At 38.9% G+C, this 16,235-nt stretch overlaps 3 protein-coding genes across 4 annotated transcripts; 2 read left to right on the top strand and 1 right to left on the bottom strand.

Annotated features, from left to right (window-relative positions):
* The first annotated feature begins 90 nt into the window (after positions 1 to 90).
* On the top strand, positions 91 to 9,765 carry Wdr81 (WD repeat domain 81). Its single transcript, XM_012365485.2, has 24 exons — positions 91 to 341; positions 630 to 695; positions 866 to 1,149; positions 1,222 to 1,381; positions 1,462 to 1,717; positions 1,797 to 1,959; positions 2,057 to 2,461; positions 2,557 to 2,757; positions 3,159 to 3,304; positions 3,384 to 3,571; positions 3,639 to 4,234; positions 4,482 to 4,903; positions 4,984 to 5,280; positions 5,575 to 5,732; positions 5,801 to 6,505; positions 6,586 to 6,761; positions 6,854 to 7,125; positions 7,354 to 7,489; positions 7,560 to 7,734; positions 7,812 to 8,227; positions 8,305 to 8,598; positions 8,908 to 9,057; positions 9,128 to 9,234; positions 9,394 to 9,765. The coding sequence occupies exons 3-24, from the start codon at positions 934 to 936 to the stop codon at positions 9,623 to 9,625; spliced, it is 5,871 nt and encodes a 1,956-aa protein (XP_012220908.1). The 5' UTR covers positions 91 to 341; positions 630 to 695; positions 866 to 933; the 3' UTR covers positions 9,626 to 9,765.
* On the bottom strand, positions 7,239 to 13,459 carry Rint1 (RAD50 interactor 1). The gene is made up of 13 exons (XM_012365486.2): positions 13,225 to 13,459; positions 12,916 to 13,154; positions 12,670 to 12,843; positions 12,107 to 12,241; positions 11,754 to 12,015; positions 11,452 to 11,677; positions 11,211 to 11,376; positions 10,803 to 10,968; positions 10,505 to 10,725; positions 10,263 to 10,428; positions 10,042 to 10,175; positions 9,731 to 9,961; positions 7,239 to 9,657 (listed from the first exon to the last, which is right to left on the bottom strand). Exons 1-12 carry the CDS (start codon positions 13,348 to 13,350, stop codon positions 9,778 to 9,780), a joined length of 2,199 nt encoding a protein of 732 aa, XP_012220909.1. The 5' UTR covers positions 13,351 to 13,459; the 3' UTR covers positions 7,239 to 9,657; positions 9,731 to 9,777.
* Positions 13,460 to 13,598: 139 nt separating this feature from the next.
* Positions 13,599 to 15,619, top strand: LOC105671372 (52 kDa repressor of the inhibitor of the protein kinase-like). 2 transcript variants are annotated; one of them, XM_012365489.2, is made up of 7 exons: positions 13,599 to 13,820; positions 13,899 to 14,048; positions 14,175 to 14,360; positions 14,532 to 14,600; positions 14,838 to 14,888; positions 14,979 to 15,178; positions 15,406 to 15,619. In XM_012365489.2, exons 2-7 carry the CDS (start codon positions 13,948 to 13,950, stop codon positions 15,486 to 15,488), a joined length of 690 nt encoding a protein of 229 aa, XP_012220912.1. In that variant the 5' UTR covers positions 13,599 to 13,820; positions 13,899 to 13,947; the 3' UTR covers positions 15,489 to 15,619. The 2 variants fall into 2 exon arrangements, with proteins under 2 accessions (XP_012220912.1, XP_012220910.1); XM_012365487.2 differs by having other exon boundaries at positions 14,529 to 14,600.
* The last annotated feature ends 616 nt before the right edge of the window (positions 15,620 to 16,235 follow it).

Raw genomic sequence — 16,235 nt, 5'->3', positions numbered from 1 at the left:
TCCACACTTTCTGCACCGAAAATGAAATAAATACATATTTACATGTTAGAAAGAACAAGAAAACTGTGAGAAGGAACAGAAAGTAAAGAAAAAGAGTCTCTCATGATTCATCGGCGCTATGTCATCGCTTTGGAACTTCAAAACTTTGCTTGCTATTTTCTTAAAATACATCTAAAGAGAAAATGCAGAATATAAAATCTCAATCGGAATGAGAGATTTTAAATTAATAGTGTAGTAGCATTAGATATCTGCAAAAAGAAGGAAAGACATATCAACAACATATATATGCATAAACCACGTATCCACATATCGCAGAAAAGAACAGCTGCGTTCAGAAGGAGGTAAATGATTTGAATAATATCGATCGTGTATCATGAGTGTTGACCACTGTGTTGACTAAAGAAGTCATGGATGTGCTCTAGTGAATTTGATCATTTTTACGATTTTCACTATGGCAGCATTTCACATAGCGCTCGCAACTGCTCGCAACGCTACAATCATAACGCCGTAAACATCTGTTCCACAGTTCCACTAGACTAGTCGTCTCCCTCTTTTTCAAGAGGGCTGTTCACAGACCTCAAGCTGCCAGAAATATGTTTGTTGTCAAATTTAATTCATTTATTTTATAGGTCGAAACTCTGGGAATTGTAACTTTTAGCCGATTTTTAAGTGATGCAGTGAGAATCTTTCGTCAGGTTTGTATATTTCAATTGCATTTTCTACATTTTCTTTCAAAAAGTACTCCTAAATGAACATACCTCCTATTTATCTTTATCATAACACAAAACAGCTGTTTTTGACGTTCGTGATAGAAGATATTTAATATATGAATAGCAAATGTATCATGTTTTCTATTATTCGATAGGTAAAGGAAAAATGAAAAAGAATGGAAGTTATTGTCTACATACTGCCACCTGAATAATACAAAACAAGATGGATGTGATAAGGGATCATCTTCTGGTACCAGCGAAGTATATGATACTGACAGATGGGAGAATCTGTCTAACAGTTCACAGAAACTGGCTTTCTCGGCTGCTCACAGCCGGCCCGTTTACGTTTATCAATCACGATCGACTGTCCAGCGATGAAATTGCGGCACAACCCACTCTTGATAAATTGGGTTGTGATTGGCTGAGAATTTATGCAAAAGTAACTTCATAATCTCTGAAATGTTTAATGCAGAATGTAACAAGATATTAAGTTATATTATTTCGCCATCAGGTATACGTAAAGCAATACAAGAATGCAATACCTTTGCCAAGAGGCAGGCCTACAACCAGCACGCGGAATCAAGCGGAGTTAATGTTCTCGCAATTGTTGCATTATGTAGCTGAAACAAACTATCGGAATTTATGGAAGGAAACGTACAAAAAGTATTACAGTATGTACTTAACAGAATATTTTGCGCTTTTTTTTTTTGCTTTTTAGTTTCATTAACGCAATTTTATAAAACACATGTAGGCCCCTGGAACTTTGTCGAGCAAAAAGAGCAGTCTAACATCGGTACGAATGTGAGTGACGTTGTTATTATGCACGAAGTATTGAATAGGATGTACGGCTGTACTTTAGTACAAGTGCAACACGGTACTGTCTTATCAGTATGCAATGGCACGCTGTCGGAAACGCATTGCAATCTTGTGCCAGTCCATTTTGCAATAGAAACAACGTCCGCCTTCATAATTTTTTATGAACAGACTGCAAATTATTCTCTTCGCGAGTGAGTGCAGCGACGCTATACTTACACTTGTTCCACAAAGATATTCCTGCACTCTATTATTCATGAATATTAATTACAGGTGTGTGATGTACAGTCCTGCTGCTCTTAGTACAAGTCATGGAAAACCATTGTTCGTAGTTTATCAATTACTGAGATTATCCAGAGACTTGCATGATCGTGGTCTCGCGTTGGGAGAAATTTCACTCAGTGATATTCTAGTCACGGATAACTTTACTATTCAGGTATATTTTACATTATATCTGTTCATACAACAGGATGATAGTTAATAGTTGGACGTGAGATAAAGAAAAAGAACATTCCAGCTAATTTAATTTTCAGGTATTACCAAAATTAAGCGATAATATTTATTTGAAACCCGAAAGTGAGTGCATAGTGAGCTCTGCCACTTCTCAAGATGGCAAAGAGAAAATTCCAAATAATAATGCTTACGGCAAGAAAGACGGCACGCCTCAATCGCACAACAGTGACTTCGGTTTGAACGAGAGTATCGAGAAGTTGTGCGAGATGTGGGTGTACAACTGCATCAGCAATTTCGATTATTTGACCGCGCTGAATAATCTGGCCGGCAGGAGATACGGCGATCCCAGTTGCCATCACGTTATGCCGTGGGTGACAGACTTTACGTCGCGGAGCGGCGGCAACTGGCGGGATCTAACAAAGTCGAAGTTTCGATTGAATAAAGGAGACAGACAACTAGATCTCACGTTCGAGTCGCAATCTGAGGTATATAAATTCAGTGCATATTATATACATAATTTTTATCTGCAAAAGTTATCTGTGCTTTTGTTATTGAGTATAATTAATATCAATGTACACAGGTCGGGCATCATGTGTCGGACGTTTTGTCGGAGATCACGTATTACGTGTACCTTTCACGTCGATACAATAAATCCGTGCTTTGCAAGCACGTGCGACCTTTGTGGGTGCCCGGAGAATATCCAGCTTCGATTCAGAGATTGCACGATTGGAGTCCCGACGAATGCATACCGCAATTCTTCTCCGATGCCAATGTTTTTAAGGTAAAATAATATAATTTGCACACGTGACGTTAAATTACGCCTTAATTAATTTTTATATAGTTTTATAAAATAATTTAAATAATTATTTATTACTTTTTTATATTTAATATTGTAAATGATAAATTTATGAAAATAAGATACAGTAATTTAATTAATTATAAATAAAATTAGTGCCAGCAATTGCGGTTAGACTAGTTATAAAAGTAAACTTTATTTAATTTGATATGAGTTAAGAATATAAATTATTATAATTATAGTTGTTTTTTTTTAGCGAAATATAAATTACAATTAATTATTATTATTTGAAGGTGTATATAAAAAATATATTAATCTTTGCAATAAATTAGGATTAGATACCCTATTATTCTTAAGCTTATTCCGGAGACTTGTTTTATTTGCAGTCTATTCACGAGGATCTGCCAGATTTGGAAATTCCAGCATGGGCGACTTCTCCGGAGGATTTTATCGAGAAGCACAGAGAGGCGTTGGAAAGCTTTTACGTTTCGGAGAGATTGCATCACTGGATAGATTTGACTTTTGGCTACAAGTACGAGGCTTAGTTTTATTCCAACGAATTATTAATCACTCCGAGCTTCTAACTTCATCATGCTTTCCTCGCACGACAGATTGTCCGGTTCCGCTGCTGTAAAGTCGAAAAACGTTTGCCTGCAGTTGGTCGACAATCATACTGGCTTAACCAATTCCGGGGTTGTGCAGCTCTTCACACAGCCGCATCCGCAAAAAATCATTCCATCGCCTTATTGGGGCAAAGTACCGCCGCGTCTGCGGTCGGCGTCTTCGACTAATAAAAGCCGTAAGCTTTTTTCGTTCGTCACAAAATTCGGAGTGCGTTCTTTTCTGAAATTGTTTTGCACTTGCAGGGGGCGATCAGTCCGCGAGTAGAATCAGCGACGATGAAGGCCACAGCTCCGGCGTCGAGGAGGAAGAGCTGCCCGCGACGGCGGCGAATGCGTCGCGATCGTCGCCTCTCGTGCTGAGTCGCTTGCTAAGCCGTTCCAGAGGCTCGTTACTCACGGAGGATAACGTGAAGACGGACAAGCCCGTGAACCAACCTATCGTTCTTCCGAAGGACTTCAATCCCGTCGCGGCGATCGTGCAAGTGGAGACCATGCACGCCTTCATGAATAAAGTCAATCATCAAGTTTACAAGCCGGCGGTGGGATCGCACGATCTTTCCGCGAATTACAAGCAAATTGTGGCCAGCGGTCGTATCAAGGAGCAACAAATACTCGGTTGTCTGATCGTGGAGATATTTCTGGCCGGCAAATTTCGCGCGACGTGGAACGTCGAGAAAGCGTCGTTCGCGCGGCGATTCGCGACGTGCCTGAACACGTTGAAGACGTCGGCGGACAATTTACCGAAATGCATCAGAAACATCGTGTCTCTGTTGCTGCAAGTTGATATCATGCCGAAGAGTTATAACATCGGCAATGTGGAAATGAATGACATTTCAACGGTAATATGAAAATTTTTAATCTTTAATGCGTAAATGGGGAAATTAGAGGAAAACTTATTATCTTGTCATTTGTCGAGACTTTGACGTGGCGCTTGATAAATATTAATAATAATTAAAAATTAATAAAGTATTGCTTCTAGCCAGCGTTAGCTAGCGTACGCCACTTTCTTTCAATTTCCTCTTGCGTCTTATTTCATTAAGAATTGATTTACGACAACACACTCCATGTAACATGTTTTGTATTTAGATGAACGAAATTCCCTTTCGTTATCCAACGATAACGTACATGGGCCTTCCGCCGCCGTCCGCGCATCAGTTCCTCCAGCCGATATTATCCAGCAGTCTGTTCCCGTTCTCCAAGTATTGCCAGTATTTATACAATATCGTGGAAATGCTGCAAGATTTCAACGGTTTGACGCGAGAATTGAATTCCATCGTGAAGATCGAGGATGACGCGGACTCTATAGCCAAAACGAAGACGAAGTATCTCTGTAAAATAAGCGAGTGCAAGGTGAAGGCGATCGCTCGCGAACTGGAGCGGCTGCTGCCTTACGCCGGCGGTGCGAGAGAGGCCACCTTGCAATTAATAGTTCCTCACATAGTGCAAATCATGGAAGAGCCTTACAGCGCGGTGTTGGCGGTGTGGTATCTTTTCGATCCCATTGCGAAGTGAGTGTCCCGCGAAGTCTTTCCGGCAAGGCCGCGCCGTTGTGCTTCCTTCTCTCACTTTTCTCATTCTCTTGTCGCAGAACGTTAGGACCGAAGGACACAGCCGACACATTCCTCCCGTCTATCACGAAACTGTACGAAAACGGTTCCATTATGGACACTGCATTGTACATCGACGTGCTGCCTGCGGGAACGCTCGCCAAGTTCCGGACCACTCGGTTGTATCACAGAACATTCCTGTTGAAGCTGATTGTCAGATTGGGGCTGCGCAGATTCTTGGACAATTTTATAAATCCGCTGGTGGAAGCGGTGGGAGGGTACAAGGATTACGTGCAGGGTTCGCTCGGCACGTGCACCCACAGAACTGGGAATCTGAAGTAAGAAAAGGAAGAATTATACCAATGCATATCTATTTCTATTTCTTTCTAAAAAGGGATAAAGAGAGAAAATTGATTGATTAATTTAATCATTTACAAAATTAGAAAATGCACCGCTGTAAATTTAAATAATCGTAAGAAATCACAAAGACCGATCGTTTTGACCGCTTTTTAATAATTCCAGTGTTAAAGTTCCTATTTTTTATACTGCGTGATTTATTTTATTATTATTTTACACTATTTATTTTTAACCGCGCTATAATTTTTGTTCACTATTCACAAATTTCTATGAAGGAGCTGCGACTTGAGTGGACCCTGCAGTGACGGAGAAGGCATCTTATCTCCGCTGGATGAAGATTCATTCGCGGATGTCGAGCACAATGTTGTCTCACCTTCCGCACCGACGCTCAACGATCATGTGTCTAACGTGACGACGGATAACGACGTCGAAGGTGATTAGAGGCGCTATTCGATTTAATCGAAGGAGTCGCGGATAATTGTTTTATCGAATGTATTGCAGAAGTCTTTACTATGGAGACGGAGGACAATTCGTGGACTTCTCTGAACAACGCCGCGCCGTACGACATCGACTTACACATAGATCTCAATTTGAACGTGAATGACGACTCGAACGACGACGGCGGTAAAAACTCGCCGAGCGGCTCGGTCAAGTCACCGACGATCCCGATACCCAAGCAGGCGAACACCAGCGGGGCGAAATTGGTGACCGAGTTCAACAGCATCGGCTGCAACGTCGGCAGCAAGACTTCCAGCGAGGATTTCACATACGTCAACGTGTACGCCACGAATGTCCATTCCGGCAGCAATCTCTCGGAGAGCGTATGCGGCGCGGAAGCCAGGGAAGACAATCCCGCCGCGCCCACCGGCGAGCCCGACGACAAGTGCGACGCCATCGAGTCCGACGGTGGTGCGCATCAGCTGGATCAGATCTATCAGAGATCCACGCCGAGCGAGTGCACGATTTCCGAGATGAGCGCGGAATCCGTAATCTGGCTGTCCCACAGACTCGGCCCGGTGCTCACGGCGCGACACCTGTCGCGCAACCTCCTGAGAATGCTCACCCTCTGTTACGCCGGCAAGGAGAATCTAACCCCGATCGACGACAGCAGTTTCGCGTGCTTCGAGGGTGACGCGTGGAGGAAGCCGATATTGGCCGGTGATCAGAATGCTATCAAAGTGCTGGAGTGTCTCACAGCTATCGCAGGCACGTACAGAAATTCCGTAGCTAATGACTTTACGTAAGAATTATTTATTAAACAATTTCTGAACTTCATTTCATCGCAGGATTATACGGGGAACAAATTATTTTGCTACAGTACTTCGCACATATGGTTGAACTGTTGGCGCTGTGCAAAAGAAAGCTAACGCAGAACTTGGAGGGAGGCCTGGTTTCTTGCCTGGCTCTGTTGAATCACATCACGGCGTATCTCAGCGACTCCGCCGTGATGGACGTGCTTCATGTAATGTTCACGATACAATAATTACTGCACGCTTAATGGGATGACGAAAGACAATTTCACGATAACACTCACTTGTCCGTATTTGGATGCAGGAACCGATCGTTAAATCCATACTGCATCCGACAGTGCGCATACTGTCAACCGCGAGATTCACATTCCCAAATGGAACCCTCGCGCGTGTCGCCTTGGCAGAAAAATGCCTGGAGGCGATGTTCACGCTCAGCCTACGTCTCGGCAGCGTAATTACGAAGAATCATTTAGCGGTGCCGATTCAGCGCTTCTTCCTGGCCTTCGACAAGGCTTTCAGTGAGAATTTCGGCACCGAGGGTCCGTCGGATAATCCTGGGAAGAAAGCAAGCGCAATGTATGAATATTTTGCACGTTTATCGTACAAAGATAGATCTCGCGCTCTAACTGTACAATCGACAAGACCAGTATACAGAAAAAGAAGTATAGTTTTGGAAATAAATGTAATAATTTTTTTTTTTTTTTTTTTTTACTTCAAATCAAGCAGTTTTAATCTGAAATTTCTTCAACTTGCATATTTCAGAAATGCTTATATTATTATATAATATTTTATATTATTTTACAGCACGAAAGCTGCGAGTGAGGGCGGATCGGATAACAATGGAGCTTACGTGTGGAATAAGCTTGACGCGGATGTCGCAGATTCGTATTCCCCTCCGGTCTTAGAAAATAGCAACGTGCCGGATTTGCAAAGAAATCGAGTAAGAATCGAATAGCTTTACGCGATTTCTGCCAAACGTGATCATACTAGACTTTACATTTGCACTTCAGGCATTTGAGGAGCTGCGAGCTGTGTTCACAACCGAGTTCGCTCACAAAGCGTACATGCTCTTTTATAGATGCGTCGACAGTGAGATAATAGAGCAGATACTTAAAAATCACGAGCACATACAGGAGCTTTGTCACGATTATGAGCAAGGGGCGAAAGTGACTTCCTTGAACATTGGTATGCGTGAAAATTCTCATTTCCCAATCACTTGTCTTGGCCATTATTATTAAAATTATTTTGTCTCGTTATCGAAGATGCGGATAAGTACAACACGTTGGCTTTCGTGGATCGCGACGTGGCGGAAAGTGCGGAAGCGATTGACAAAGGTGCCTGCAGCTTCGGAAATATATCTGTGATAGGAAACCGCTTCGAGATACAGAAGGACGACGCCAGATCCCAGTCGGCGACGGACGCGGGTGGCGCCGCGAGCCGCGAGACAATCGGCCCGTCATCCGCCGGCAGACAGTTGCGCGGCAATTGGCTGGCATATTGGGAGCACGAGATCGGCCGACCGGACAAGGACACGATATTCAATATAAAACAGATAAAGCTGCAGACTTTCAGCGGACACACGAACAGCATAAGGTGTTTGTACGTACTGGACAACGAGAACAGCTTCATGAGCGGCGGCAGGGACAAAACCGTGAAATTGTGGAGTTTGCGAAGCCAGGTATGTCGTCACTCGACCTGAACGTCGCGTAATCGTGCGTAATGTTCAGCGTTATCTATTCGTATTCGTGCAATCAGGGCGATGGAAATACAGTCTCGTCGTGCCAATACACGTACACCGGCCACAAGAAGTCCATCCTGTCGCTCACGTTTCTGGAATCTCTGAGATACGCGGTGACATGCGACGGCGTGATTCACTGCTGGGATCCTTTCATGGGCTCGCTGCTCGGATGTCCAGAGAGCAGTCGTCCTGTCCCCGTCAACACCTTAGCCTCGAGTCCCTCCCCGTCGACGACCCTTCTTGTGGGCACAACCGACATTACTCTTCGAGTTATTGATTGCAGGACATTCCAGTACGTTAACGAAATGAAGGTAAGCTTCATACATATACAACAGAATTCTGTAATTATTCACATACGCGGGATGTTACTCGCATGTGTTTAACGTGTTAAAAAAGATTCAGAAACAGATTGCTGATCAAATTAAATAAAAAGTACTTAACCAAGAAAAGCTAAAAAAAAATTAATCTTAAAAATAGAAGCAATTGTTCCTCTTTAAGAATTGATCAGTTAACTTTTCGATTAATGTTTATTAAGCAATTTTGGTAAGCTTAACAAGTGCTAGCTGGTGTCAAATTTTGAACACTTTTTTTTAAACACCATGTGCATTAATGTTTGACAGGTTTCTATGAATCCAACTGGCTTGATAAGATGCATCGTAGTGGCACCCAGCGGCAATTGGGTTGCCTTGGGTCAGGCGTCAGGCTTTTTGACAATACTCGACACTCGCACCGGACTGATTATCGCGTCTTGGAAAGGACACGAGTGCGAGGTAATGATCCGCGTAGCTGCCAAGCGACTTGACACGAGAGATTCGATCATTAGTTTTCAACATATTACAGATACTGCAGTTGGAAGTCATAAATGAGACCACTATAGTTAGCTCTTCGTTGGATCAGACAATTGCTGTGTGGAGCGCGGTGGACGGAAAACTCAAATTTCACATGAAGTGAGAGAACTTGGTGTTATTATTTAAAATTAGAGTACATACTAAGTATTCTACCGCGTAACGTTGCAAAGCATTGCGATGCAATCGCGCGAATCACATAATATTACAAAGTATTGCGTAATCTTATCGAGTAAATCTACGTAAATCGTTATCTTTCAGAGGCGCTACGGAGCCCGTTCATTGCATGGCGACGTACGAGCAGGAGTTAGTAATAGGAACAACAGCGAACCGAATTGGCGTCTACACCGCGGTGGAAATGACCGCTTCGTTCTCCTCGTCCAAGTTGAGATCCGACGCTTTCAAAGGCGTTCTTACTGCCATGGCCGTCCTCCCTCTTAATCGATTGCTGTTATTGGGCGCCGACAATGGTGGAATAACATTACTGTGTTGAGAATCTCGGGCGTTATATACACAAAGCGTATGCTGAAATATGAAATGTAAGAAAATAGGAGAGCGACTATGTCGAATTTAACGGAAATGTGCGCGTCGAACTTACTGCTGTACAATAAATTCCATTTTTACAAAGCGTAATCGAGAGCGCTCTCATACGCGTATGATGTCTGTTCTTGTCGCGATCACTTTTAAAGCGAGCTCAGGAGACATTTGGTGCACGCCAATGTCCGCTAAAATCTCCGCCGATGCATTTTCGTCTTTGCCGTTCAGCTCTTCTTGAAGCAGCATTGCTGAACCTATTAAGATATTTAAAAGTATACACGCTTCCTTGATTCTGAAACGTTAAAACGACTGGATTATTACGCACGCTGTCGACGGACGAGCAATTTCGACAATTTCGCTTACGAAACTTACAAAGGAAAGTATAATTCTGGATTGCTGATGTAGAGACCGAACAATGGGAAGAGATTTCTTAGAATATCGTATTGCAATTGTTCAGCGCCGCCGCTGTTGAAGTAATTCACTAATACAACTTCCTCGAAGAGAAACTGCGAAGAGAAATATTTGAAAGAAATTTAGAAATTACTAAAAAGATGAAAAAATTCCATTTCTTCTTATTTTCAATGTTTGTTTACTTGATCGAATTGAGCAGCTAAAGTCTTCCAAGCTTGATCGAACAACGGCCGAGCGAGAGCGTTGTGCAATATGTGAAGACGCGTGGCTAGTTCCTGGAACATGGGGCAGCCGCTTGGCGTTACCGATAGCGAAGCCACTTCTTTCGAGGGCTGCATCGCAAACCACCTGAAGAATAAAGAGACGTAAATTCGTAAGTTTGATAGATCGAAGGCGATTCGACATATCGATTGAAGGTTCGCACTTATCGGTTCTATAAGCTCTGCTCTTTGCCTTCACATCCAGAGCCACCGAGTCGCTGATTTCATTTATCAGTTGCGTCTCCAATCGCCGCAAGAGAACCACAGCTTCGTCGAACACGGTGCCTTCCATCTCTCCGATGCTCTCGCTGACGTCGTTGCCCCTGTCGGTGGCGTCCTCCACAGCTTCGAATTGCTTTTTGAAAAATTGCAGCTGCAAGAAGTGCTGCGCGAAGAACGAAACTTGATTGGTGGTAATTTTCCTTTTTTTTTTTTCCTTTGCGCGATACAAAATATACGTACAACAGTCACGCCCCACTCTTCCAAAACAGTTGCAACATAATGCAGCGTGTTGAGAATATGCGGCATGAGCGACGTTAACGGGTCTTCATAACTCTCGTGCAACAGTTGCAGCAATCGTACCCTCCAGTCGTCCACCAGCTCCAATTGCAACTCGAGGAACTGTAATCTTTACAAATAAGTTTTGGTGTAATTTTGCTCAGTTTTTTTTATCGTAGCTTTTTAACGGTTATTTAACGATTTATGTGATGTACGTATTTTTTAGATTTTGGAATATTTGTGTAATTATATTATTCGATTATTCAGAAAGGTGCGCTTCTAGTTTCTTTCTCCACAAAAACGAAATGGAAAAAGATTGCGAAATTTTTTCGGCAATCCAATATATAGCTAATACAACTGTTTATCAATCACCTGTGTCCAGGTTGAGGCAAATGCTTATATCTGTCAGAGATCGTGGTGAGAAGCGTGAGGAATGCGTCCCCGCATTCGGTAACTTTCATATCGTCTATATCGGGTCCCGCCAGTCTTTCCCACGCTGTGCTCGAGCTCAATATCGCATCCATCTTTTCGGTTGCATCTGGACAGAGAACACATTTGTATATATTTTTGAAGTGCGAGACATGAAGTGCGAAATCGCTTCTTTATCACGCACATTTCTTCTCCATATTAATCCATTTGACAAAAATGTGGGCCTGCGTGAGAACAAAGACGGTAGCTGGCTGACTTTGGGGATACAACAGAGTTTCTCGGAGTTCCCTCTCGAATCCCAAAGCTTCGTCCACCAAGTGCGCAAACAAGGTATCGTCATATTGTACAATCGGTAATTCGGAATGGAGCTTCTCAACGGCTAGTTGCACCAGAGCACGCATAAATTCGACCTGTCGATATACTGTAATTAGCAGTCGGGAATAACGAAACCGACGGCTGTGTGAAATATTAGAATCAGCTGATTACCTTTGCGTCCAAGTGCTCGAAACCGATAGAATCCGCCACGGGTTGAACGTTCTTTTGCACCCAGTGAACATGATCCTTAATCCATGTTAATATCTGCGTGAAGAACCATTCCGGCTTGTCTTGTCGGTTTGTCAGTTTAGCTCCTGTGAAATGATAAATGAACCTTTGTCGGAGGGGGCGTGTCAAGAGAGCGATCGGCAAACTAACTGGCGCGAAGTCCGTCAACAACGCAGATGTTACTACAGGTTTCACCATTTCTTCTCTGATGTTACATTAAGAATACAAATAATGTTTTACGATAATTGATTTTAATTTCTGTTGCAAATTGCAAAACATTTGCATTATAAGGATACGGTAGTTGCAAGTGGAAAAGATATTCGGTGAGTGTTTTGAATCTTGTCATTATCTCTGGTAAAGGTGCGCTCATTGAAGTGGCATTGCTCCCACAGAAGGGCCATTTCAATGTCTTCAGTAAATCATTGTACTCCCTGCAAATATTATTTGATTATTAAATGTGGAATTTAGAAGAATTGCAAAAACTGAAATGACCTCATTGTGCACAAGTTACATGTTGAATACACAGTCTTTCAAATGTAAGAAGTAATGATAGATTAATATTCTCTGAACAATTTGGGATCAATTTTCTCTTAGCAAAAATGTTCAAGTCATCATTTATTGCACTCTTTCAATTTTCAACATATTTTTGTAACTAAACTTTAATATGAAAATTTATTAAAGTAAAATTTATTTAAAATTAACTGGAAAATGTAATATTTAAAACTCTTTCTACTGAGAAAAAATTAACATCAATTTTGTTGCAGATCTTCCATTAAAAGGATATCTGTTTAAGTGAATTTTGCAATACTCTATCTATTGGATTGCATATCAAATAAGAAAAATGAGGAGAAAAACGCACTTGGATAATTTTTCCTTGATCAGATTATGCCAAAAATGCAAAGTCTCATGAACGTAACTGACCAGATGATGACATGCAGACGTTTGCAATTGATTACTGATGCTTGTCAATCTTGTGTATAGAGTTATCATAGATTCATCATCACTGGATGACAAGAATGCTTCCATCTCGTCGCTACACACAAATATCAAAGTTTTAATAGATGAACAATAAAAAAAAAAGCTATTTTAAAATGTAACTTTTTACCTGATATTTTCTATGTATTTTATAAAGTATAAATAAGATAAAGATTTGTCCAGCTGGCCTATCTTGTCAATAACTCCTTGCAGCTCTAAATTTTTGTCATTCTCGTTAAATGTCTCCTCAATTTGCTGTCCTAAAGTTCTGGAACTTTCCTGTAGTTGCTCGATTTCGCAGCTAATACGATCCACGTTTTCAATAACTGGTTTAACTTTGGAAGGAGCAGTAGTCGATACCATGGATAACTAAGAATAAAAGAATAATTATTATATAATATTTTGTAAGTTATATATTTTTTAACACATAAATACCTACCGATTTCTCAATCTCATCCTTCTCTGTTTTTAATTGTTCGTGGAACTCGTAGATTCCTTCAAGATTTTTCAGATCTGATTTTAAGTGCTCGTTAAACTTCTGTATGATTTGATGTTTTATGTCCATTGTGATGTATAATTTTTACATCGAAAATTTCAATATCTTAATTGTAATCAAATCATAACAAACAGTAACCTTAACTCCAGCTGTTATACGTGTCAATTGCACACCACCGGTGACGGCAAGCACACAATGAACTATCCTTAAGCTACTATATACTTTAAAACTGTGCTTTAGGTCTAGTGAAAATATGAAACTGCAGTTACACTTCACACTCTTAATAATGTATTCTCAGTGATCGAAAGTGAGTCAACTGTTATTATTGTCATAAAAGTAAATATTATGAATCATATGATTGTGTAGTTATTATATAAATAAGTAATATAATAAAAATACAAATTAATAAAATATATAATTATGATATAAAATAAAATCTCTAAATTATTATCTTTTGCTTAAAAGATCAAACTTAATGTTATCATGTAAAAAAAGACTGAAAAAATTAATAGTGAAAGTCGATTGAGGTTATTCTTAAGGTAGATAATCCATTTGCATAAATTAATATTGTTTTTATTTATCTTGTAAAAAATACTTTAATCTTAGTTCTATTTTAGGTATTGCTGTTTAGAAAACGAGAGGCGAAAAACATTTATTAAAAGAAAAATGAATAGAAAGACCAATGCGTGGTGTGCAGTGCCAGAATGCATGAGTATTCGTGATAATGTAAAACGTCACTTTTTTATATTTCCAAAGGAACGTGACAGGTATGCTACTGCTTTTCAATTATTATTTTTAAGAACATATATAAATTAATGTTAAAATGTATATTTTTAATAATTTTGTATTTAAAAATTAATCTCTTTATGCATTATGTTTCTTTATATATATAGATGGTTACAATGGATACACGCATGTAAAAGGCTAGATTTAGAATTGAAAGGACCAGATTATGCTCATCGTAATATTCGAATGTGCCATTTACACTTTGAGAAAAAGTGGTATACGAAAAAAAACAGAGTCCGTCTCCATCCAGATGCAATCCCAACGATATTTTTTGGTGCGGCTTTTGCCAAAAAGTAAGAACTTATAATTTAGATTATTTTTTTTTTTAAATTGTCTTTTTAAAATATAATATTTCAGAATATATTAATACAAAATAATTATTTTATAGCAATAGTACTTTTGATGATAGAGCCACTACAAGAATATATTTTTTTACATTTGTAATAATAAATTTTTTCCAGAAGTACTGAAGAAGATATACATAAAATAAAAATCGACAATAATCTAAAGACTGAACAAGAGGAAACAGATCGGTAAATATAATTTAAATATTTCATGACGTTGCTTTATAATAATGATAATAATATTTTGTTCTTTTTATAATGACATAGTATTATAATATTATAAATTTTAAATTATACAGATATAAATTTATCTCCAATAGTACAAGAAGGAATGAAAAACGGGCAATAGTAATTAGGCAATATTTTTTTTATTTCTAGTAATAATATGTACAAAATAATATAATAAAATTATATGATATTTTTCAGTAATGTACAATTTTCAAAAGCATCAGTTGATATGGAGATTGATGCTAAATCGTAAGTTTTTATTTCTTACAGTAACAAATTTTTTTTATCAAATGTTATTGTCTTTTTGTTGAATATGTAATAAATCTAGATATTTTATAGGAGTACTTTCAGCGGCACGCAATTACCAACAGAAAATTTGGAAAATAGTCAACAAAGGAAATTACAGATTGAAATTTTGAAATTAAAAGCGCAGAATAAAATACTACTTGACATTGTCAGGCGGCTTCATGAAAAATATAAGAAACAAAGTACAATTTCAGATGACGAAGCTAACGATTTTGAAAAGCTTTGTAATTTAGGTAATATACAATATTATTAGACTTTTTGCAATTTCTATGATAAAATTGTTTCTGCGTATGATATTAATTTTATATTATACCAAGTCTTGGAAAGATGTTAGTGAATAGAAAGAATAGAAAATTTTCAGCAACTTTACTTTTATAATTTTTTTGCATGTCATGTGTTGTAATATATTTACATATTTATATTTCTCTGCAATCTTATTTTAATTATGCTTTTTATTTAGGACTTAACGTTGGTCGCGCCAAGATATATATGGTACAAACAGGTCGAAGAGATGGAGAAAAAATTACATTTAGTATTGTATAAATGTATATTTAATATATTATGCATACATATGTGTTAATTTATTATCTAAGTATGTAGATATTAGGTCTTGTAAATTATAAAAAATATTGATAATAAATATATAAAAAAGAGATTAATATCTTAATAGAAAACATTGTAATATGTCTTTATAATTATAAATATTTTAATCTCGAACCAACATCAAAACATTGCGCATTTTCGACATGATTTTTAAATTTAAAATTTTTGAAATTTATTGCACGGGCAGCCGTGGAGAGCGAGAGTGGCGAAAACGTTGCTGGTGGAATATTGCCAAAAATATTTCTGAATCGCAAATATCTTGATAATGATAGCAGTCTGATTAAAAATATGAAAATGTTTGTATATATATATAAATAGAATTTGCGCTACATTTGCGCCATCTCATGAAAAGAAAAATAGATGAAAAAATACTGCCATCTTCCAGCAAAAAAATAAATGTTTTCTGTCATTTTATCAACTGTTGATTGATAATTATAAAGCATCCTATAGATGGCACGACAAGTACAACTTGTTATTTTTTTTGTTTTTTTGCAAGGATTACTGAATTGCACAATCATTGTGCTTACAATTAACAAACTGTAGCGAATCCATGGACTTGAGCTCATATTGCGATTATACATATATACTTACACATACACACACAAGTGATTAAAAATTATAAAAGAAAAACATTTTAAAAGTAGAAAGGAATAAAGTAGAAAAGAACTTTATTAGAGAGAATATATT

The sequence above is a fragment of the Linepithema humile genome, chromosome 6 (assembly GCF_040581485.1).
Source record: "Linepithema humile isolate Giens D197 chromosome 6, Lhum_UNIL_v1.0, whole genome shotgun sequence".
Lineage (NCBI taxonomy): Eukaryota > Metazoa > Arthropoda > Insecta > Hymenoptera > Formicidae > Linepithema > Linepithema humile.
The sequence above is the reverse complement of the archived record's forward strand: the minus strand, read 5'-3'. Positions and strand labels throughout refer to the sequence as shown.

Excerpts from the sequence above, each read along its gene's own strand:
- Wdr81 (XM_012365485.2), top strand. The coding sequence starts at position 934 with ATGGATGTGATAAGGGATCATCTTCTGGTACCAGCGAAGTATATGATA. Across the intron at positions 6,506-6,585 it reads GTGTCTCACAGCTATCGCAG|GATTATACGGGGAACAAATT; the intron begins GCACGTACAGAA and ends ATTTCATCGCAG. Across the intron at positions 7,490-7,559 it reads CGGATTTGCAAAGAAATCGA|GCATTTGAGGAGCTGCGAGC; the intron begins GTAAGAATCGAA and ends TTTGCACTTCAG.
- Rint1 (XM_012365486.2), bottom strand. The coding sequence starts at position 13,350 with ATGGACATAAAACATCAAATCATACAGAAGTTTAACGAGCACTTAAAA. Across the intron at positions 12,016-12,106 it reads CTTTTCCACTTGCAACTACC|AGAAGAAATGGTGAAACCTG; the intron begins GTATCCTTATAA and ends ATGTAACATCAG. Across the intron at positions 9,962-10,041 it reads CCAGAATTATACTTTCCTTT|AATCAAGGAAGCGTGTATAC; the intron begins GTAAGTTTCGTA and ends TTAACGTTTCAG.
- LOC105671372 (XM_012365487.2), top strand. The coding sequence starts at position 13,948 with ATGAATAGAAAGACCAATGCGTGGTGTGCAGTGCCAGAATGCATGAGT. Across the intron at positions 14,601-14,837 it reads GAACAAGAGGAAACAGATCG|TAATGTACAATTTTCAAAAG; the intron begins GTAAATATAATT and ends GATATTTTTCAG. Across the intron at positions 14,889-14,978 it reads ATGGAGATTGATGCTAAATC|GAGTACTTTCAGCGGCACGC; the intron begins GTAAGTTTTTAT and ends GATATTTTATAG.